At 47.5% G+C, this 21,760-nt stretch overlaps 1 protein-coding gene across 6 annotated transcripts; it reads right to left on the reverse strand.

Moving 5' to 3' along the window:
• Positions 1-174: 174 nt before the first annotated feature.
• EXOC7 (exocyst complex component 7) lies at positions 175-21,173 on the reverse strand. 6 transcript variants are annotated; one of them, XM_083874899.1, is made up of 20 exons: positions 21,050-21,173; positions 20,227-20,292; positions 18,999-19,183; positions 18,226-18,331; positions 17,512-17,734; positions 16,285-16,452; positions 10,639-10,731; positions 9,595-9,663; positions 8,231-8,376; positions 7,848-8,000; positions 7,331-7,429; positions 6,667-6,729; positions 6,301-6,367; positions 3,775-3,840; positions 2,579-2,699; positions 2,064-2,159; positions 1,696-1,759; positions 1,141-1,182; positions 844-977; positions 175-430 (listed from the first exon to the last, which is right to left on the reverse strand). In XM_083874899.1, the coding sequence occupies exons 1-20, from the start codon at positions 21,107-21,109 to the stop codon at positions 328-330; spliced, it is 2,124 nt and encodes a 707-aa protein (XP_083731025.1). In that variant the 5' UTR covers positions 21,110-21,173; the 3' UTR covers positions 175-327. The 6 variants fall into 6 exon arrangements, with proteins under 6 accessions (XP_083731025.1, XP_083731027.1, XP_083731028.1 ...); XM_083874901.1 differs by lacking the exon at positions 10,639-10,731 and adding an exon at positions 15,275-15,286; XM_083874902.1 differs by lacking the exon at positions 10,639-10,731.
• Positions 21,174-21,760: the final 587 nt, after the last annotated feature.

Here is a 21,760-nt window from a genome sequence, read left to right on the forward strand (position 1 = left end):
TACAGGTTTTCTTCTTTTTTTTGTATAATTTTCTTTCTTTTTTAAACACACTCCCCTTGTCTGCTGCATATCAAGGCATTAACACAAACCCAGGTGAGGTGGATGTGCCAACACAGGAACCCACAGGGCAGACTTTGCCTTATCCCATGAATCTGGAGCAAAGACAGCCAGGAGTTAGTGTTTCCACAGGTTTATAAATCTGATAAATACAAGTATAACACCCTGCCCACCACAATGGGGCAGGGGAGAAGGGAAGGGAGTCCCAAGGGTTGGTGAGAGAGCACTGGTTTGTACTTGGCAGCTGGAGAGGTCACGATAGCTGGAAATTTATGCTGATGTGTCAAACAGCTTCTCGATCATCTCCCCCACCTGGTCCACCTGGTATTTGATGTATTTCTCAGGGTTCTTGGTGAAGGGCACATTGCCATATCTGCAAAAGAAAACAGGTCTCTTTGTGGGTCTCTTTACTGTGTTCCAGACAAGCAACTGGAACACAGCAAAGAGACCCACTGGCCGCTCCTCTGTCACAAATCAGCTCCACTCCAGCACACCCCACTCGAATGTGACGGAGTACTCTGAACAGAGCAAGTGACCTGATTACAACTGGCCTCACACATTTTACATGAACAGCCCAGAGTAGCTCAGGGCTTTGTGCTCACAGAACAAGGAATCAGAGTGACAGCAGATATCTGCAAACACTTATGGTCAACTTGGGGATGTCTGAGTGTACAAAGCAAAGAAGCTAAGACAGGACAATTGGAAAGGGGCTTGCTCAGACTATTCAAGGCCCCAAAGATCCCAGTAAACCCAAAGAGGAGAGGACAGTGTTGCAGAAGATCTTACTTGTTCAAGAAGGCACCATAGGTCTCTTTCACAATAGTTTTCTGTGCCCGGCAGATTTTGTCCCGTTGCTCCATGTCTGGGATTGCCCAGGCCTTCTGGATCTTACACAGCTCCTCCAGCCCATCATTGAAACCCTGTCCAAAGAGAAACTCACTGAGCATCCCGTCTGCAATCACATCTTCACATTGAGCTTGATGCTCTTCCCTCCCCTGCTGATCACCGAGGTCTCCTCCTCAGGCAGATCTGTGTGTCCCAATCAACCAGGGGATGTTCTGACACCATCCAAAACCTCCTTACCTTAAAGCGCTCCTTTATCATCTGCCTCTCCTTGTCCTTGAGCTGCAACAAGGAAGGAAAGGACCTTATTTCATCTCCAGAAATAAATGCCCAACACCAATGTTTGCCCACAACTCCCCATCCACCCTAAGAGGTGTCCAGGACTTGGTTTGGATTCCCTACAGCAGTGAGGAGAGAGATGCAGAGAGCAGCACACCCTACACTCAGCTGAAGTAGGTTTAACAAGGACAATTTTCAGCCAGAACAGACATTAAATAGACTTCTTCATGCTTCAAACCCTTTCCAAGGGAAGGTCTTGGTTTTGAAAATCCAAAACAGTGGCATTCGCTCAGGTGAAGATGTAAGAATGGAGGCAGAGATTAATAGACTTGGATGAGTCTATGGCAGGGGAGATCAGAAGGCACTGCTCCTGTCCACTTGTGCCAGCCACAGTGTTCACCCTGCAGAGTGATACTGGCATGAGATATAAAGGTTTCTGAGAATTTTTTATGACAAAGGAAATGATGTTTCTAGCAACTTCTGTCATGTCAAGCCCATTCTTGCCCATCCTCTTACCTTCACTCCTGGTTGAAAGACAGGCAGGTTTCTCTCCAAGATGTAATCTGTGACCTTCAACCAGCTGTATGTGCAATGAGACAGCAGAGAAGCAAAGAGTTATTCACACCTCTACCAGAGCACCTCTGTCTTCATCCATCACCCAAATGCCAACTCAGACAAGACACACCCCAGAACTTCCCACAGTGACCCCTTCCCAAGTTGGATTAACCACTTGGAAACCAAAAATATTCTACTTTGGTTTTAGAAAAGTTTCTGGTTTAGGTAAATCTCTCTCACTGCTCCAGCAGCCCTGGCTCCCAAGAGCTCCCAAAGTGACAAAAGCAGGGAGAGGCAGAGGATGTCACTGACCAGAGGATGTCACTGACCTGCGCTGGTAGGTTTGGATCTGCTGCTCAATGAGCTCCCGGTAGGACCTCTCTGCTGTTTTCTGTGTCACAGCCACCAGCTGGATCAGCTCAGACCTGGAAGAGCAGGAAACCTGAGGAAGTACCTGAGCCAGCTGCTCTCTAGGCTGCTCTCAGGATGGCAGCATTTCAACCCCCATCAACAAGTTCTTTCCAGCCCTTCACAATAAAATGTTCCTTGAAATGTGCAGACTGGGAGACAGAAGCAACTCCGAGTTACTTTCCAAAGCCACATCCTCAATCCTCCCAAGATCAAAGGATTCTCTAAAACCTAAGGGATTTCCTGATGCTTTTATTTTCCACTCTCAGGTAATGTGATTTTTATAATACTGCAAAACCTTCAAAGAGTTTCAAGGACAGAAGAAAAAGCAGATATGAGACAGGCTGGCAAGAAAATGCTCTCAATCAGAGCTCTGCTCCAAAACCATCCAATCAGCCTTGGACTTGAGGGAGATTCACTCAAGACACACACTTACTTCTCCAGAGATTTCAGAATGTAGTTGTAGTTGTTATGCAGAAAAATGGCACTCAAAGCTGGGTCTTCATAAACCTTGGATTTGCTAAGCAGGTTAAGCTGCAGGTTGCCCAGAACTTTGCCTTAAAGAGGGAAAAACACAGAACAAGAAGTTTTGCACTGAAACTTATTACTGACAAAGCAAACCAAGCTGTGGGCCCACAGCAAAGTGAACAGCACAGGCCTGACTGCCTGTACAAAGGTACAATCACATGTACTTAACAGTCCTTACACAGATTTTTCTTCAGCAAGTCATCAAACCCCCTCTGCAAACTACTGCCTTCCATGCCTTGGCAACAGAGCTGCACTTTGGGTTCAGAGGAACTCCCAGAACCTGCCACAGTGCAAGCTCAGGTCTCAGAAGCTGAAGGACGTGATCTCCATTGTAACAGAAGGAGAAATCACTGATCTCACATTCTTAAACTCCCCTTTGGCAGCTGGGAGCCTTCATGGGGCTGAAGGTGACAAGAGTTTAAGGGAACAGTTCTGCAGCAAAGCAAGCTGCTGCCCTGTGCTTTGTCCTGTCCTACTCTAACAGTCTAACTCCCAGTCTGACCCTTTTTTCATCCCTCCTGTTAGACTCCAGCTCAAATGTGGAAAGATCACATGGAGAAGAGACACAGCCTGTGCTCTTCACCCAGGAATGAGCCCCGTGGAGGCATGTCCATGGGGCAGAAGCAGGAATGTGATGCCTTCTAGGGGCTACCTAAAAGCAGAGGCTAGACAAAATTAAGAGAATAAAAAGCAGTCATACTTATTGAAGGCCCTTCAGGTACATTTTGGGCAGACAAAGCCCCCCAGGGGCTGCACCCAAAATTGGACAGCGGGTCACAGCTTTTCATACTTTTATTTTGGTCCATTTGCATACTAGGGGTAAATCTTCCAATTACAGCTTCAGGTAATGAAGCAATTTACTCCAAGTTTGCCCCCCCCCGCCCCAACTCACTTTTGTTTGCATTTCTCAGGGCACTGAGGCAGTGAGGTGTCCTTGATTTCCAGGCCTAGAGAGGAATTGTTTTGTCTGACCAAAATGGGAAAGCAGTAGCTAACACTGTATATGGTATTTAGAGATACACACTAAATAATTGCAGGATTACAAATGTGTGAAAAATACAAAAGCTAAAATCCTAAGGCATCCAAGGTGTGCAGGGTACTCACAGATGTAGGTGCTCAGCAGCCTCCTGCTGAACTCTGAGCTGTAACTACTGGCTGAGGAGCTGGTCTCTGAAAAGGAAAGTCTTAAGTCAGCTAACATGCCCTGGGAAGAGGGGGGTTGTGTGGTCAGCCTGCCTCTATTCCAACAAGCCTCATCCCTGTTGCTATGGAATTAGCTCCCATGACAGTGAAATCAGCTCCTGCTTCAGAGCCCACTGCCATCAGCTCATCCAGGGTGAGGGGGCAAGAGCTCTGCACCCTCAGTCCTTGTGTCTGCATCAAGTGCAGAGCAGCCTGGCAGAAATCTGTCCTTCCAGGTGCCCAGTGAACATCCTTTTGATCATAAAGAGAGTCATGAAACTCCTCCTCCCTGTCCTTTCCCCCTGCCCGAAAAGGGTTGGTAAGCACTAGAAACTGGCAATCAGAGAACAATGAGCTGGAGCTGTTAACAGCAAGCATACAACAGTAATTGAAACAAGCAGAAGGGCTCTGGAAAGCTTCAGCCATCCCTATGGCTGCTGACAGGTCCTGCCTGGCTCTAGGGAGGACTGTGCCAGCTCGGGAGGCTGCCCCTACAGGCAGCAGGGACTCCAGGCTGGCATATGCTCCTCTGTCTGGAGATGCCTTTCTGCCCTTGAGGCCTTGTGGGCACGGGGCCCACAGGACACGTGGGGTGGCACCTCCTCCTGCCCCCTCCAGAGAGTTTGGCAGCCAGACCCGGCTCGGGTGGTCCGAGTTCACCAGCACCCCATGGGAAAGGCCTCGAGGCTCCTGTTGCTGGGAGCTGGACAATAAGGAGCTGAGTGCACACAGGATAAAGCATGACACCAGCTGGGCCAATCTGCTACCTGTGCCAAACAGATTCAGTGCCATCAGAGAGTCTTGAGCCTGTTTCAGCTCTTGTGGCATCCCTCATTGTCTGCTGCTGACAACCCTCCCTATTCTCTCCAGCCCACTGGCAAGGATTATCTACCCTCCCCTTTTCAATTATGTGTTAATTTATTTACAACTGCTGGAGGATAAAGACTTGACATACATCACCAGAGTCCGAGGCAATATGAACAGGTAGGTGTGGGTAAGTTTGCTTACCTCTGGGATCTAAAGGAATATTGTACGTGTCCCCAAGAACTACAGAGATTAGGCAGAACAGAGAGAAAAGGGGAGGGACGAGAGAGAAAAAGAAATGCAAAAGTGCAAAAAGACAGGTTAGAGACCACCATTCCTTTGAGAACAAAGCAGATATTAACACAGAGCAGCCACAGGCAGGCGAACAGAAGAGCAGGCAGGAGTCCCTCCAAGGCCACAAATGGAATGGAGATCACAGAGGAAAGGCAGAGTTCAACCTCCTTCCCCTGCTGGAGACATTGTTTGCATTGTCATTCATTGTATTTAGCACAACACCTCATTCCAAATCAGTCTAAACCCACTTTCAAGACAAAGCTACCTCAAATCTATGTTGACTTTTCAACAAGCTAAGACAGATCTCCCTGCAAGACAAGATGTTGAGACTTCCAAACAGTGCTGACATCACCATTCAGGGGACAACATGGGAAACAGTTGATTGTTCTAATAAAAATTTCAGACTGCTTCTTTGGCCAAGAAGAGAGAGCCAAGGCCCAGAAGGGCCTGAGCACACTGAGCTTGCAAGTGGAAAAGGCACAAGGCAGTGGTTAGAAGAGACAAGGCAAAAACAGAGACATCGTAGTTTGAGTTGATTTAGAATTAGCAAAAATTTCCAAACAGAACTTTTCAGACAACAGTCTGGAGCCAGCTCTAAGGTTCCTCCTACCTCTGCTTCTAATGGGCTCTTTAACCTTCTCCAGTCTGTGCCTCCTCAGGGCCCTATGCCCCCTGAATCTCCAGTCTGCTCCATTCCAACCTCTTGAAAGCACAAGCTCTGCCCAGGCCAAGAGCTCACTGGAGAGCCTGGAGCTGCTGCTCTGCACAGAACCAAGAATCCCACTCCAGCTGATAAGCAGCACAACCTGCTACACAAGCAGCTCTCAACTTCTGATCTATGCATTTATTTCTGCAGTGAGTTCTTCAGCAGTCTGGAGAGCAGAACTAAAACTTGTCTCTCTGACAGGATGCACAAATGGCTCCAGAGCCCCAGCTTGCCCATGTCTCAAGGCTGAGGAGATTCTTGCTGCTGCTGTTGTACTCTGAGCAGAGGATGGTGCTGTTCATCACACACAACCCAGCTGGAGCAGCCACCCTCACTCCAGTAGTCACACAGCACCAGGCCAGGGCCAGACATCCTCTCTCAAAGCACACCAGCAGTAAACACTACCCTCATTGTACCTGCCAGGAGCAAGTGTGGAAGGCCAGCAGGGAACTCTGCATCCCTTGGAGTTCTTGAGATAGTCAACTATGTGGTCAAGGCAGACTGGAGGACAAGACAAACCACAGGGTGAAGGACAGGAGGAGAACAAGCTCACATTGCATGTTGAGGTTTGGTTACTTCAGGGAATGTCCAGGCAATGTGAGGAAGGAACTGCATGCCCAAGCAAACCCCATGCACATACATACCTTGTGATGCCAGCATGGCACCTGCTGTCTCCTGGAAATCCAGTAATTGCTGTAGGAAAAGGATGGCCTGGAAGCAAGGGAGAGAATTTAGGAGCAATGAACATTATATCTCCTGTGCTCTGCTATTAAGGATCATAGAGAACCACTTGTCCCCCTACACTTACAGGCATTCAAGAAACAAATCATTACACTCCTCTGAACTGCTGGATTTTCCTCACACAGTCCCACCATAGCTGAGCAAGGGCCACCAGCTAATTGTAATTGTTAATGCCAAGACACCTTAATTTAGGAAGTTTCCCTATTGCTCCTTTTAAAACTCCTTCAGAAGCTGTTTTCCACAAAGAATGGTTCAAAATCATCACATACGTTGCTGGTGAGTTCGTGAACTGTCCCATCTTTTGGCATGTTGTATTCCTTGTCTGGATCATTCTAAAAGGAGAACAGAGAGACATAAGGTAAGCATGTAAAGGGAGACACCTACAATACAACTGCTGCTACAAGTGAGCTGAAGGCTTCTTCATCCAGCCACTCCCAACAGCCTCAGGCCCAGCTCTTGCAGTGCCATCTCCTGGTGTTCAGAAACCAGAGCTGCCATGCACACACAGCTCAGAACCTCAGGGCTCTGTTCAACATGTGACCATCACACCTCCAGCTCACCTACCATTCACCAATTCCCCCTTACACAGGGACAACATGAGTCCTCCAAAACTTTTCAAAGCAGCGATTTTCCTTTCTTTTTAAATAGGAATAATTCTGAGATAGACGTGGTATTTGCAGAGGCCTGGATGCACAGGTCAAATTATTTGTAGTATAAGTATATGCATGTTGTAGTTAAGGACCTTAGGCAAAGGCCTTCTGTGTTTGAAACCAGAACCAAGCATTTGGCATTTGACTGCCCCAAGCAATCCAGCACGTTCCTGCTTCAGTCAGAAACTGCATGGTCTCATGGAAAGCTGAAAGCTAAACTAGGACTTTTGCTCCAAAAAAGTCTCTTCCAAGCCTAATCAGAGACCACTGAGGAGAATCCTACCTTAATGTTGTCTGCAAACTCCTCCAGTGCCTTCGCACCAGTGGTCTCCATGGAAGTGATCAGCCCTGGCAGTTTGTTCTTAGTGCCTGCTGCAGTTCCCTGGAATAGTTCCACAATAGATCAGAAAAGGAAAACATATAGTAGAAAAGGAAAACATATAACTTCCACCCAGCACCTACTCTCCCTCATCCCCCACCCCAGCATTTCATTCCAGCTCTCCATATGCCAGAAGAATATTTATGGCACCATCAACACATGAAATCCCACATTCTACAGGAAGAAAGGGAAGATGGTGGTCCATTGAGGTCAGGACTTGAACTGAAAAGAGCTGCTAGTGAGAGATGCTGAGTTGCTGATTCACCAGCTCAGAAAGGAGCAAGGTGCATTTGTGTAACTGCAGTCCATGCTGGGGGACAGAAGCAGCATGGCTTTGCTCAAAGTCACTGTGATAATCCATTCCAAAAAGCTCTCCAGATAACACAAGCCACAGGACCCTCTCCAATCCCATCAAATTTACCTGCAAGACCTGGTCAAATTCTGGCTTCATCTGCTTGAGATGCTTCAGGATGGGGAAGATAGTGAGCACAGCTGAATAGTCGTGTCGGATGATGGCTTTCCGGGCAGCTGAGACAATGTTATCACCCTCCATGATCAAGTTATCCAATGACTCCTGCAACAAAGCCAGAGACTCATGAGGAAGGGACAGGACTTCTGCCCATGCAGCACAAAGGGCTCAGTGCAGGACACCCATTCCAGATGACCATTTGGCTGAGGTGTCATTTGTGCTACCAGGGAGGGACTCTAAGCACACGTTCTCCAGGCTCTGTGCAGGCCCTGGTTCCTTCAACAGGTCCTGGAGGACAAGCCAGCATCCTTTACAAGCACAGAGGCTCAACTGACCTGGATGAGAGAATCAAAGGTCTTCTTCTGGTGGTGCTCTGGGACAATTTCTGTGAGGAGCTGGTATTCACTCTGGGCCAGTTTGACAAAGGCACTGACGCAGTGGATGTACGCGTCGATCTCGATGTCGAAGACGTCGTCCCTCCCTGCAAGGGCAAGATGCCTTTGGTTTACACAGGGAGCATGAGATTCTTCTGGGAAAGTTGGTTCTGGCTCACACCCATCCAAGTGTGAGAACAAGAGTCATCTTCTCACCACTCCTGCTCTGGGTTTGTGTGTGGGAATCTCTGAGTACATTGCAGGAGGTAGGAAAAGTCACCCGCAGTTCAGGAAATGCACATCAGGGCACCACCTCTTTCCAGCCTCATGACAGAAGGGAAGTTTGGAGTTCTTCTGGGATACAGACTAAATTTAATCATGGGCTTGAACACAGAGTACTAAACTCAGGAAGGTCTGAGGTGAATTATTCAACATCTTTGCTTGTATTTTTAGAATTCCTTATCTCCATCCATCATGTGGATGAAGAACTGCCATTTGGCATCAACATTTCTGGGAAATAAAGGCTGTCCTGGAAGGCAGCTCCTTCCCACTTGCAGAAACAAGATAAAAACCAAGCTGATGAACATTTACATCCTATGAAGCAGGAGTATCAGCACAGCTAGGTGAGTTATCTGCCACACAACGTTGCATACAATTATCTGAGTCCTAAAATATGAATATCTCGGTCAAAGATCCATCAAAGATCATACGTGGTAGGCATGAAAAGTGATACAAGGGCCAGCTTGTATTGAAAAGTAATACAAGGGCCAATTCATGCCAAGCACTGCTGTGTCTGCAGGACAGACACAGACAGACCACATCCTGCAAGATAGTAAAATGACACAGAGAGGCCCTCCCTAAGCTATAGGCTGCTGCTTCTCTCCTCCCAGAGACTTTTGATGGAAAAAGAACCAATTCTTCCCTATGCTGACAGGTCCCTCAGGGTGATATTTCAAAAGTTTTGGTCAGCAGAACACACAGACTGTCTGCAGTGCAACAGTGCACTGCAGTGTGTGCTGCACTGAACCCTTTCCTGCTTGCTTTGCTTCAGCACCCAACAGGCCAGCAGCCACCTACAGGAAAATGTCCCTCAGCATGGTGACCCTTGGTTGGACAAAGCTAGGTTCTCTGTCTGAGGGCTAGGGGGAGGGTGTGATTAGTAGGAGTGAATTCTACTGAGAGAGAAGAGCCAGAGCTTCTCAGCCAGAGGAGGCTCATGCTTCAGGACTGCCCACAGAGAGGAACAGCCCTGGCTACACCATGACATGGAACACACTGGGAAGCAGGGGGGAGCAGCTGGTTCCCAGTGCCAACCCGGTACTTACCTGCAGGCAGCCCGTGCTTGTCGCCCAGGGCATCGGAAAGGTGCTTAACGCGTAAGTCATGCTCATGACCTAGTGGGATGGCAGCCGGCACAAACAGAAGGCGCAATTTATCCAGGGTGGTCACAGCAAGGATGCTCACTCTGGGAGCTGCTTCAAGCCTGGCTTATTTGATCTGGTGCTCATCTTTTTCCCTACAGTCCCAGGAATGCTTCCTGACCAAATCCTTTTGTTGGGCTATATAGCTGTAGCAACCCTTTGAAACCTGATGAGAAGTGTGAGTTAAATTGTTTCTTGGACCACAAGAATCCCTTGAACTTCCTGCCATATGTTTTGAATGGGATTGCAGGCTTCAGAGTCCAGTTTTTTACCCACAACCATTAAAAATCCAAACTCAAAGCCTCTCTCCTGCTCAGCATGAGGATTTTCCCCCACATGAGTGATGTTGGTCACCATCTGGGGTTTAGCAGGCTACAGCAGAGGTGCTGAAGAGACCTGCTTAGGATGGATTTACAGCAGGAGGCAGGAATGTCTTAGAGATGCTCTGAAGCATCTTCTCCTTTATCTGGCACAACCTCTAGCAGCAAAGGAGGTCAGAAAACACGAGACAACCATTTGGGCAGGTCTGCACAGAGATGATGTACAGGAACAATGCACTAAGCTACCTGTGGTCCAACACTTCAGCACCAGGTTTGGAAAGGTCACTAGGAAACTGAATGTCTCAAAGTTCAAGCAAAAAGAAAAGAGAACAGGAACACCACAAGCAGATGTCAGCAGAGCTTCCATTATCCAGGTGGCTGTGGTGGGTCAGTGTTAAGGTAACATTCCTCTCCACTTCTACTCATGCTTATGGAGACTTTGAAATTCAGATAGTAAATTCTGAATAAATAGAATAAACAAACCAAAAATAATTTGGCCTTCCAGCATCTTCTTGGTTCCCCAACCCAATGCTGTCTATCAAGCACTGAACTAATGGAAGCTCCACCTGGGAAAGCAAGGCTGATACACAGAGAAAGTCAAGGGTGAAGTAGCTGGAGCTGTGATTACCTTCCATAGGAATGAGGTTAGAGGCCCCCTTTTTCCCATCTAGACCATGCTGAGAGTATTGTTTCAGAAGGTTCTGAGCCTTACGGATCGTGCCTGTCACCAGAACCAGAGAGAAGAGACAAGAAAACCTAGAAAATGAGTGAAAGAAAACAAACCCAGAACACCAGCCCTCCACCAGCAAGTCACCTGGGCCCAGCAAGAGGATGCTGGGCAGCAATGAGGATGCTCAGCACGGGAACGTGAACCCCAAACTCATGTCCAAGTGTGCAGATACAATGGCATTTCCAGAATGTTTCCCTGCTTTGAGGCTGGAGGCATAAATTCCAGCCAGGGATGTATAATCAGTTTGGAGACACAGCATGGTATGGCTGGGTGATAAACACAACCAGAGAAGGGAAGGCATGAAGCTCCCTTCTCTGTAATGGGTTTACTGGAGTTGGTGCTCTGCATCCAAGCACACAAGGTTTGCTGCTTTTCCTCAGCTGTGGAAGCTGAGGATTTTGCATATGGACAATTCCTGTTTGGCAACACATTGCCTGCTCCTCAGAGCCACAACTGCAGTCACTTAGTAAGAGATGCCTTTCTGAGGGGTATTTTCTGAGCATAATCAATAAAGAACCATCAGGAGCCCCAGGGCCAAGACAAGGAATGGTACAGGAAGCAGTTAAAGGGTGACAACCTCTGGGCATTTTTTTGCAGCAGCAATTCCCATCACAGGAATCCCAGAATAACGGATGCTGCCCACCCATGTGTAACTTGCACTAAGCCACCCTAATCCCCAAGACACTTCTTTTCTAAAGAACTGCAAATCAATTAAAACCATGAAAAAAAAAATAACACTGGGTTAGAAGATTTATACTTTAAACACAAAAAAACCAGACAGAACTGAACAAAAGGCAGTGCTGGATATACAGCTGGAAAGCACAAAACAAAGCATTAATGTGACAACTGAAGCCTAGGCAGTGTTTCCACATTAAAAGGTTAGTTGTCATGCAACAAGCTACAATTATCACAAGCACACGGACACCCTCTCATAGCAGAGCTTTGCTGTTGCCTGCACAACAGGGAGCTGGAAGTTTTGGGAAGGTGGAAGGGGTTTCTATAGGAGACCCAAATGAAACAGAACCGGGCTGAGTAAATGAAGAAGCCAAAAACATAAAAATGCTGCTGCCAAAATTAAGACTTGTTCTTCCACTATAAAGTGGAATATAATAAATACTTCAAACATGCAGAAGATCTCTACTTCCACCACTAACTGTGAGCCACAGTGCAGCCTGGAAATGAGTGCTGGCTGCCCAAATGTTGAAGGGAGCTCAAGTACACACTGCTGCACACCCCTGGAACAACATTCCGGGACAGAATTCATCCCATAAAGGGATTTATGGCAAAGGAAAGGAAACTTCAGGTCCCCCAGACAGTTGGGGAGAACAGGAGAGGGAAGTACCCCTTGAATTACCAAACAGCCTTAACCTGGTACACTTACTAAATAACAGAACATGGTTCCCAAAATGTAATATTTCACTGGTGATATTGTCCTTCTACCAGTTCAGTGCTCTCAGTCACTTTGTAAAGAAAGAAAAAATCATATCCATGGAACACTTCTAGCAGGAAGCTCTCCCCTCCCAACCCACACCTGGGAGATGGGAAGTCTCATGCTTTTGCTGGCTGATGCATTTGCTCCCAAGCTTCTGCCACATGATGAAATGAGGGCTATGTCTCTTCTTCAAATCAGCCTCCTGATGCTCTTCACACCCCATATCTCCACTTATTTCTTATCTGCTTCCAGAAACCTCAAGAGCCTGGGCACACCAGCAAGCTCCTCTGAGCAAGCAGAGCTCTTCCTTACTGCTGCTCCTATGGCCCAGCAGCTGCAGAGCAGCTCAACTCAGGTACTGCTCTTCCACCTGTTCTTTCATCTTTCCCATTTTCAAGCATTTAGGGGGAGGGGAGAAATACAAAGGAATAAAAATAGAGGGTGAATTGGTGTGAAAACCAAGCAGACAGTACAACTGCTGCTGCTGTCAGCAGGCTCTCACTCCACAGCTATGCAGAGGATGTTTTCACAGCCCACCCTTGATGGTCTCTTCTCTTTTAATTTTTTTTCCTCTTTTTCTCAATTTCAGGAGCTGATTAGGCTACATTTTATTTGCATGAGCACAATTACCTGTGTTTGCTGACACACACCGAGTGTTCAGTGTCCAGGGGCATCACTTCAGTGCTGCTGGATCCCTCTGACTTGGCATCATAATCAGGCTTTAATGGATTCTGGTGGAAGCCAAATGCTTTTGTTCCAGGATTGTTTTCCCTATTAAGCAGCTCCCTAATCAAATGGGACTGTGTTTCAGCTACTAATGAAAACATCACATTCAAGCCAGGCAGTGATCAGTCTGGGAAACAGGAATGGGCTCTTTATTCTGCCACTCAACCTGTCTTTAGGTACCACCTCACTGGAGCACTGAGGAAACTGGAAAAGAGCTCCCGTGTAGTCTGAGAAGAGTCTCTAAAGGTCAAAAAACACCTGAAACCTTTGCTTCTGCAGCCCAGTTGTTCCACAGAGTGAGGTTTGGGCATGCATGAGACATTTTCCATATGCAACTCATTCTCTGGTTTCTCTCTTCCATCAGGCAGTTTTCTATCCAAAGAGCAGGGCAACACATCCTCTTTTCTCAAGCTCCAGCTGCAGGAATCTGCATGGAACCAGACAATTGCCCTCTGGCTTTTGTAGGCATCCAGGCTAAGTGGCTCCATCCTTCCACAAAAGTGCAGAGCTGCTGAGTTGCCTGCTGCTCTCAAGCCAGAAGAGAGCACAGGGTCTACAGGCATCACAAAGAAGTTTTGTTTTATTTTATGCACACGTTTGTAGCAGGGTGTTTTGGGAACCTGAATACACCTGCTCTCTGAGAGGGAGTACTGACATTCCAAACAGCAAACTAAAACCAGAAAAAGCCCACAATCAACTTGACACTGTTGAGTGTCACTTAAGAGGAGATAGCTCATCTTTAGAAGCATCTCCAGCAGTCAGATTTTTAACTGCATGATGTAATGACAGGAGACAGCATGGGGTACATCAACAGACAAACAGGAACAGAGAGACGAACAACACCCTCTGAAACAAAACTTGGGTAAGGAGCATGTTCTCTAGAATTCAACACAGTCCCTGGGGCTATCTCTGCCTTGTTACCCTGTCCCTAACACCTCACCTTCCCTTTAGCCTCTCTTGTGGTCTGTTTTGTGGTAAAAAAAAAGCTACAGCACATCAGATTTAGTTTTTTATTTACCCCTTGGAACAGGTTAAAGTGTGCGTTGGGGTGTGCACTGGGATATTCTTCCTCAAGGACCAAGGAAATTAAGTCTCTTGTTGGAACTGTCAAAAAAAAAAACCCTTGTCTGAAAACCATATTGGCAGAACTTGGCTTTACTTACTGAAATAAAGTAACAGATCAGAAAAAAACCTTTGTCCAAATTGAACAAAGGCTAAACCCAGGGGACTCAAACATCACCAAGATAATGGTGCTCTGAAGACAGACACTGTGCCAGTGTGAAAATGGTGTGAAACCTCCACCTCAAGAGCTGTACTTGAAAGCTAATGGAACTGCAGAAAAAACAGTGAATCTCTGCCCTAAGACTCTATTTTCCTTCATTTTTAATTTCACTTAAGTACAATTCAGCAGTCATAAGAGATGCCTGGTGTATGAGGTTCAACATTCACTGTCCTTCAAGAGCTCCAGTCTGGTTCTCTCTCTGCTTCACGGAAGACTGGAGACAAATGAACCACTATTTCTTCTTGACATTACAATAACCCAATGGATCACTTGAGACACTCTTTCCTTCATGCACCATCAGCTCCAAAAGCACGTTCAGACCATGCTCTACCTGCTCCATCTCATAAAATCCAATTGAACTGGGCATAAAGACATGAAAATCTTCTGGCACATCTACAGCTGAGACTTTCCTCATGACAAGTAATTCTGGATGACCAAATGCATCCACTTTGGAGGAGTCCTGTTTGTAGGAACTTGTGCTCTCCAACATGTGGGCTCATCTCTATGGGACCATCTGAGACTCTTAAAAAATCCCAAGGATTTTTCAATAATCTGCCCATGAAAATAAAGAACCTCCTCCATCCCTGACTCTTTACCTGAGAGCACAGGGGAGATACTATCACTTGTTAGGCTGCTCAGAAATGTTTGCTGACTATGCTGAATTCACAGCAATAAAAACACAGAAACCTTTTCAGAATCAGGGGAATAACTGAAAAGTGTCAACCAAATCTGAAGCATCTGCAGCCTGAGCTTCCATTGGCTCAACTAGAGATCCCCACCAGCACCTTTCAGTGCCTCTGAACCTTATCCACGTGGTTCTCTGCTGCTAGGGGAAAATTCACTGAATTCACAAACAATTCCATCAGCTTTCAGGGACAGCTCCAGGGTACAGCAGCAATGGCACAGATTGATTTTAAAAGATCACAGGGGTAGATGTCTGGATGCCACAGCCTTCCCCAGGCAGCCTTCCCTCTCCAAATATCCCAGGCACACCCTCTGCTGTAGCAAGAAGAGGCCCAGCAAAGCCTCTCCACACACAGAAGTGAAGAGAATGAGCACCAGGGCCAGCACACACACACATAGACACACATTACCTGGGATGAGGACTGCATTCACATCAGGATTATAAAAATAAACACAACACAATTAAAATGGGTATTTCATCTTCCTCCCTTTCCCCATCCCATTCACTCCCAGGCCCTACCCACATTTCTTAGTGTTTTCCTGAACCCACTAAGAGTATTTGGACAACACAGGAGAAAATAGGGAAGGGGAGTATTGGCCACGTAAACTTACAGAAATATGAACTTTTCTGATGTGATCACTGTTACAGAGGAGACAACAGAGTGCTGGGACACAGAGGATCAATATCCCTGTGCTGGCTTTGGCTGTCCCTCCTGGCTGTGCTCCCAATAGATGGCACATTCCAGAGACAGGAACTCCAGCCCTACACTCCCAAACTCCAGTGACCAACCTCACCAGCTGCACCAAAAGCAGCAAAACTGCATTGTGAGGAGAGGAGGAATAACCCCCAGCCCCATCCATAGCTCTTCCTGAGACAGGCTGAGGCAAGAGCTTTAAGAGCCCTTTTAAACTTCAGACAATGTTGTATCTCATTTTTGTAGGCATCTACCTAATTCCCATCTCAGCTCCTGGGGGCTTCTTGCTTTTTAGCACAATAGTAATTTATTCATAGCTAATGATTGACGTGAGGTGTTTTATCAGATAAGAGCTTTCCAAGTGCTGTGGCACACGCTCTATTCCATATGCCAAGGCTGAGGATTTGATCTGAGGTGTTCTCAGTTCAAATCCTTTTACAGCCCCCTCAGGTCTCTTTTTATTCATCTCCTTTGTTAAGGCCTTTCCTCTCCCTGTATACAGGATCCCTCTGCTCCCTTTACAGCACCCAGAGAACAGACCTGATGGCTTGACAGACAGACAGAGTCTGTAATTCCAGTGCTGAATCCAGAGCAGAGAAGTGCTTACCTCCAAAATCTCACGTAAATGGCCTAAACCCACATTTTAGACACAGAGATCCCTCAGCAATGAGAAGGCCTGAAGATGTGTTAACACCCAGTGCAGTGATGCCTCCTCGGGGACTCACCTGGTCTCTTGATTGGCTTTTTGGTGGGGGTGTCTTTCCTTTTGTTCTGAATGGCAGGGGAATATGGCACCCCAGAGGAGGAGCTGTTCTTACGGAAATGGTCCTTCAGCCCCTTGATGGAGCGGTCCAGCTGCACGGAGCGGATTTGGAAATAAACTGTCATGAAATCTGAGGAGACAAGGTAAAAATGAGATTATAAGCACACAGGGAACACTATATGGTAAAGCAGACACTTTGTCCCCTGCAGGGACTTACAAGCATTGGTGTAGAACCCCAAGTCAGCATCCTTCCCTCCCAGAGCCTATCCTATTTTCTTCAAAAACTTCTTCTCCCTATCTCTGCAATCTTCATTCCAGCCCTCATGCCACACACAACATTAATTCTGCCATTACCAAGTGGTGGAACTGACAGGAGATATTTGTGCAAGACGTTGTCAATTTGAGAGCTCTGTTTCCAGCATGAGAGACTTTACACACTTTTCAGGATTCGGGGCACTTGGGAATTTAATGAGGTGCTCGTCATTTGAAAGCAAAATGCAAACTGACTAATAAAATATGCTCTATATGCATGAGTTGCCTTTGATCATGGAAAAATTCTTAAGAAGCTTTTAAGGATGTTCATCCTACTTGGTAGGCACAGTAATCCCCTCCTCAGGAGTAAATCATTGAGGGGGGGGGGGTGATTCTTGGAGTGGCATGAATGTGAAAGTTCACATTTCCTGTACAAGTCTACAAAGTCACTCAATCCTGAAGGAGAAGTTAATAAAGGACTATAAAGCTCTAGGCAGTTCTTGATGCTGCAGAAGAGGAAAGGAGAGACATGTACAGAGTGAAGAAAGTCTGTGCTGCTTTCCTCCTGCCTTTGGTGACATTTCATACAAAGAGTTCTGGTCATAAATATTTCCCAAACGGGAATAAGTGCCCAGTGTCTTGCACATTTATAAAACCTGAGCAGTGGATAGCTGGAGTTTCGTCTCAAGGCATTACAGGTGCAAGTGCAGTGGATTTTTGCTACAGGACAGATTTTGCATTAACCTAATTTGTGCTTTGTTTACACAACTCATTCTGTTCAACCGACAAACCATTGCTTCAGTCTCACTACAAAAAAAAGCAGGATCTTCAGGTGCTGGAAAGACTGAACCACTCAGCTAAAAGGTGCCACTAAGGCATCACTTGTCCTGCCAGTGCTGCCAGATGCCCACAGGGAAGAAGAGGCAGCCCCACCCACCTTGATTCCTGCCATTCTCCACCAGCCAACCCGAAATGCGGATGATGTCGTGCAGGACACTCTCCGGGAGGTGCTCCAGGGACATCTCCTCCTGCGTGTCCATCTCCTCATCCCCACTGATCAGGTCCAGGATGAGGATGGGGGGCACTGGCTTGGTGTGTCGCGTCATCAAGCTGCGGAACTCCGATTCCAGGGATTCCTTGCCCCGCTCAAAGAGGGATTTCTGGCACAAAACAGCAGGACAGAAGGAGAACAGGACTTCTGTAATCAGTCACTCATGAGTATTTTTGTTTAAGAACATCCTTCCTAACTACTGTCAAGTACTGCAGGCTTTAAACTCCAACCACGCCTGAGAGAATTTTTAAAGTGAATTAAATTTTAAAAAATGCTTGGGAGTCATTCAAGTGGGATTTAAACAGATCACCCATTCTGCTCGAGCAGCTGAAGGACTGACAAGAGCTGCTCAGGAGGGGGTTCAATCAACTCCTCCTCCACAGGTGCAAGAGCTGCTTTCAGAGTCCTCCTGCATAACTGAAAGAGACCAAAACGCCAGGAGCAGAAAATGCTGCCCAGTACAGGCTTAAATAGAAGCCAAGGCAATTGTTGCTTCAGCTGTGCCCAAACAGCACCTTCCCCAGGCAGCAAACCCACAGCCTCTCCCAGTAGGGCTGTGTCTGTCCCCTCTCATCCACAGGTTCCAGGTCCATGACCCACCACACGGTTCAGCTCCGGGCTGTCCGGGTTGTTGTCCTGGAAGTATTCCACTGCCTTCTGGATTTTGTCCATGCAACTCAAGTATTCCTCCAACCTCCCCGTGGGGCTAAAAATAAAACCAGAAATAAAAAGTAGTGCCCCAAGAAGCAAACAAAATAACAGGAAAGCACCAGATCAGACTCAGGATAAAAATAAGGGAAATCTCAAATCCCTTTTCTTCAGCTAGGAGGAGATCACGGAATTCCCTTCTGCCTGCACTCAGTGCCACAGCAGGACACCCAACCCGCAGAGCAAGAGTAGAAGTACTAAGGATGGAGCAGCACACAACCCTCAGCCTTGCTTTTCCTCTCCCAGACAGGCCCTGATGGGAAAGCAGAGGGAACTGCACATCACACCCCTGACAGGAGCCATCCAACACCCTCCCACACAAGGAGGCTCCAGAACAGCTCTGGTACATCCTGGATGCAGTGACAATCTCAATGGGCAGGGAAAACCTTTGGGAAAGGGGCAGAGGAAAACAGGGAAGCCATCAGTGCTCATGGAGGTAGCTATGGCAGCACCTCTGCAAGATCTGGAAGAGATCCCAGGGCAGAGTCTGAGCTGTCTTTGCCCTGTGGAAATGGCTGAAGGTCAAGTCACTGTGGACAGGGGATAAAGAAACAGTGTGGGAAGGATACAAAGCACACCACGGGTGTGTGGAGTCAACTCCCCCACCTCTCCCTCAAAAATCCAACAGGATGAAGCTCCCAGCAGGATCTATCTGCTCAACTCACCCTTCCTTGATGATCTTCTCTGTGTCCTTGGCCACATGGTAGTAACTGATGACGTGATCCAAGCAGGACAGAGTCTTCTCCACATTCTCCTGCAGGCGCTGCAGGTTCTCTGTCTGTTTGTGGACAGGGATGATGGAGTTCTCCAGCTTCATCAAACGGCTCTCAAAGGAGGAGAGGATTGAAACCTGCATGCCAAGAGAGAAACCAACAGCTGAGGACTTCCTATGGAGCAGGGTAGGAGATAGAGCAGGGAAGTCATGGACCTTCAGGGCTTAGCTTTTCTTTTTGGGCTCTGCTACTAATTTGCCACGGCTCCTTGGCAGCTATTTTCATCCCTCTGTGTCCTGATTTTTATTGACAATCACAAAACAGATCACCTGCCATGTAGGGATGGGCCAACCCCAAATTAAATGATTGCAAGGAGAGAAGATAATGTTCCAAGGCAGTGTAAAGGACAAGCAAAATGTTATTAGCCAACAGAAAATAAATCCACAGGAACTGCCTGGAGATGCCCCACGTAAAAAGAGCAACAAAAGCACAAACCAGCAGCCCCTTTCCTCCACACCAGAGACCCAAAGAGGAGCTGCACAAGGACCAGTCTAGTGAGAACCTTCTTTTTCCACTACAGACATCTGGTTTTTAGAGAGGATTGTGATAGCACTTCTGACAGGTGGAAAACCACAGCAAGCTCATAAAAGGGTGTCTCAGTATCATAATTTCTAGGCCAAAAGGTAATTCCTAGGGATTCACTCCTATGTCATGTATTCCACAATTCTCTGGTGATGCCTCTAAGACTTTTTCAAAGCACTGAGACCAAAACTGGACATACCATTTAAACTAAGGGCTTATGAGCAATTACAACACAATAATTACTTTTTAGCTTTACACAGAACACTCATGAAATAAAACTCCAAACAAAACCTGAATTATGAAGCAACAACACAGTGTCGTTGCACAAACTATTCTGAAGTTTCTAAATACCTTTTCCCCAAGAGAAAGGACTGACTGTAGCAGAGATGAGGCCACCAGCTCATCTGAGCCCTCAGCAGAGCAGGAGAGAAGCGCAGTATTGAAGCATTTCTCAGGTTTCCCCTTTGCCCAGTCACTGAAGCCCAGAGTGGTTTATCACTCCACATCCCCCAGATGGGCACAACAACAGCCTTGAAAACTAATACACCTAAAAGCCTAAGAAAAAGTAAAGCCAGGCTCAACATTAGGACCTCCCTACCATATTCTTGGTGAGCTGGTCACTCTTCTCGAGGCTCTCTTTGATAAAGGACAGAGTTTCTTCTTCCTGTAAGATGAAAAAATACTCTTAAATTCTAAACATTAAGGTTTAAGTCACTAAACATTACACACAGGTTTTTACCAATCTTGTAAACTCTGCTGCAAGCCATGTTTGGTCTGATGCTGATTCTGCAGTCATATTTTAATATCACCATCTCTTAACAGAAATCTGGCAAGTAACCCAAGGTGGGGACACATCATATAATGAGTGAGGGGTTAATGAATTAGCTGATTCCCTTCAGTGCCAGGAGCATCAGCACAATATAAAATTAACACCTTTCCCACTGAGGCACAACGACTCAGAACACACATTTCCCTGCCACAGCATGACACAGGTGTTGCACTGGCACCCTCCAAATCCACCAGGAACTCAAGTACCCAATGCAAAGCAGCCACCAAGGGCTGGTTTTAAGTCATTAAAGCCCACAGGGAGAGGGGGAATTGCAGCCTGTCAGGGCTGGTCTCACACCCGAGAACGTGACAGGAGCGCCCACGGATCCTCCCAAGCACGAAGAGGGAAGCCCAGGCCCAAAGAGGTGAGCAGAGATACCCTGACCCTTCAGACCAGGCCTTGAAGGGGACCTGGGGGTGCTCCCAAGCCCGGACGGGGGTGACGAGGGCCTTGAAGGGTCTCAGGACACCCTCAGGCCCGGTGAGGACCTCCAGACCCAGCCTCGTCTCCCCGGCAACGCCAGGGGGCTGCGGGCCCAGGCCCAGCCCCCGGCCCCGGCAGCGCCTGCAGCGCGTCCCAAGCCCAATCCCACCTGCTTGAGCTTGTCCTCGATCTCCCTCCTGCGGGCCGACACCTCCTCGCTCGGAATCATCGCGCCGGAGCCGCTCCGCCGCCCGCTCCCACCGCGCCCGGCCCGTCACTGCCGCGCCGCCATGTTGGGCGCGGCGGGGCGCACCGGGCATGCGCAGAGAGCGCCGCTGCCATCTTGAGAGTGGCGCTGCTCAAGAAGCGCCCGAGGGGGTGACAGGGGTGAGAGCGCGTGCGCACTGCCCTGCTGGCGGCCATGTTGGGAGTGGCGGGATGGCTGCGCCGCCATGTTGGGAGTGGCGCGATGGGGCACAGACCCCAGGATCAATTATTGATCAATTATTTGGGATTCCCAGATCATCCAGTCCAACCCGTGCCCCAACACCGCCTTGGCAAGCAGACCATGGCACCGAGCGCCACGTCCAGACTTAAACATCTCCAGGAACAGTGGCTCCACCACCTCCCCGGAGAGCCCGTTCCACGGTCTAATCACAATTTTTGTGAAGAAATTCCTCTTCATCTCCAACCTAAACCTCCCCCCGCACAGCTTGAAACTATGTCCTCTCGTCCTGAGCGTGGCACTGTTGCGTAAAATTTTCTTAAGAGAGGATGTCCTTTGATATTTATCTTTGTGTACTTTCAAGCCTAAGCAACAATAAAATGGGATTTAATCCGTGAGAGATATAACAGCCAACAAGTTCTAAGTGACGTCCAG

Source organism: Zosterops lateralis, assembly GCF_965231275.1.
Source record: "Zosterops lateralis genome assembly, chromosome: 18".
NCBI lineage: Eukaryota > Metazoa > Chordata > Aves > Passeriformes > Zosteropidae > Zosterops > Zosterops lateralis.

Coding starts and splice junctions, on each gene's coding strand:
- EXOC7 (XM_083874899.1), bottom strand. CDS start 21,109: ATGATTCCGAGCGAGGAGGTGTCGGCCCGCAGGAGGGAGATCGAGGAC. Junction 10,732..16,284: donor AAAGCCAATCAAGAGACCAG/GTGAGTCCCCGA, acceptor TTCTGGTGACAG/GCACGATCCGTAAGGCTCAG. Junction 2,160..2,578: donor ATTCTGAAATCTCTGGAGAA/GTAAGTGTGTGT, acceptor CTGCTCTTCCAG/GTCTGAGCTGATCCAGCTGG.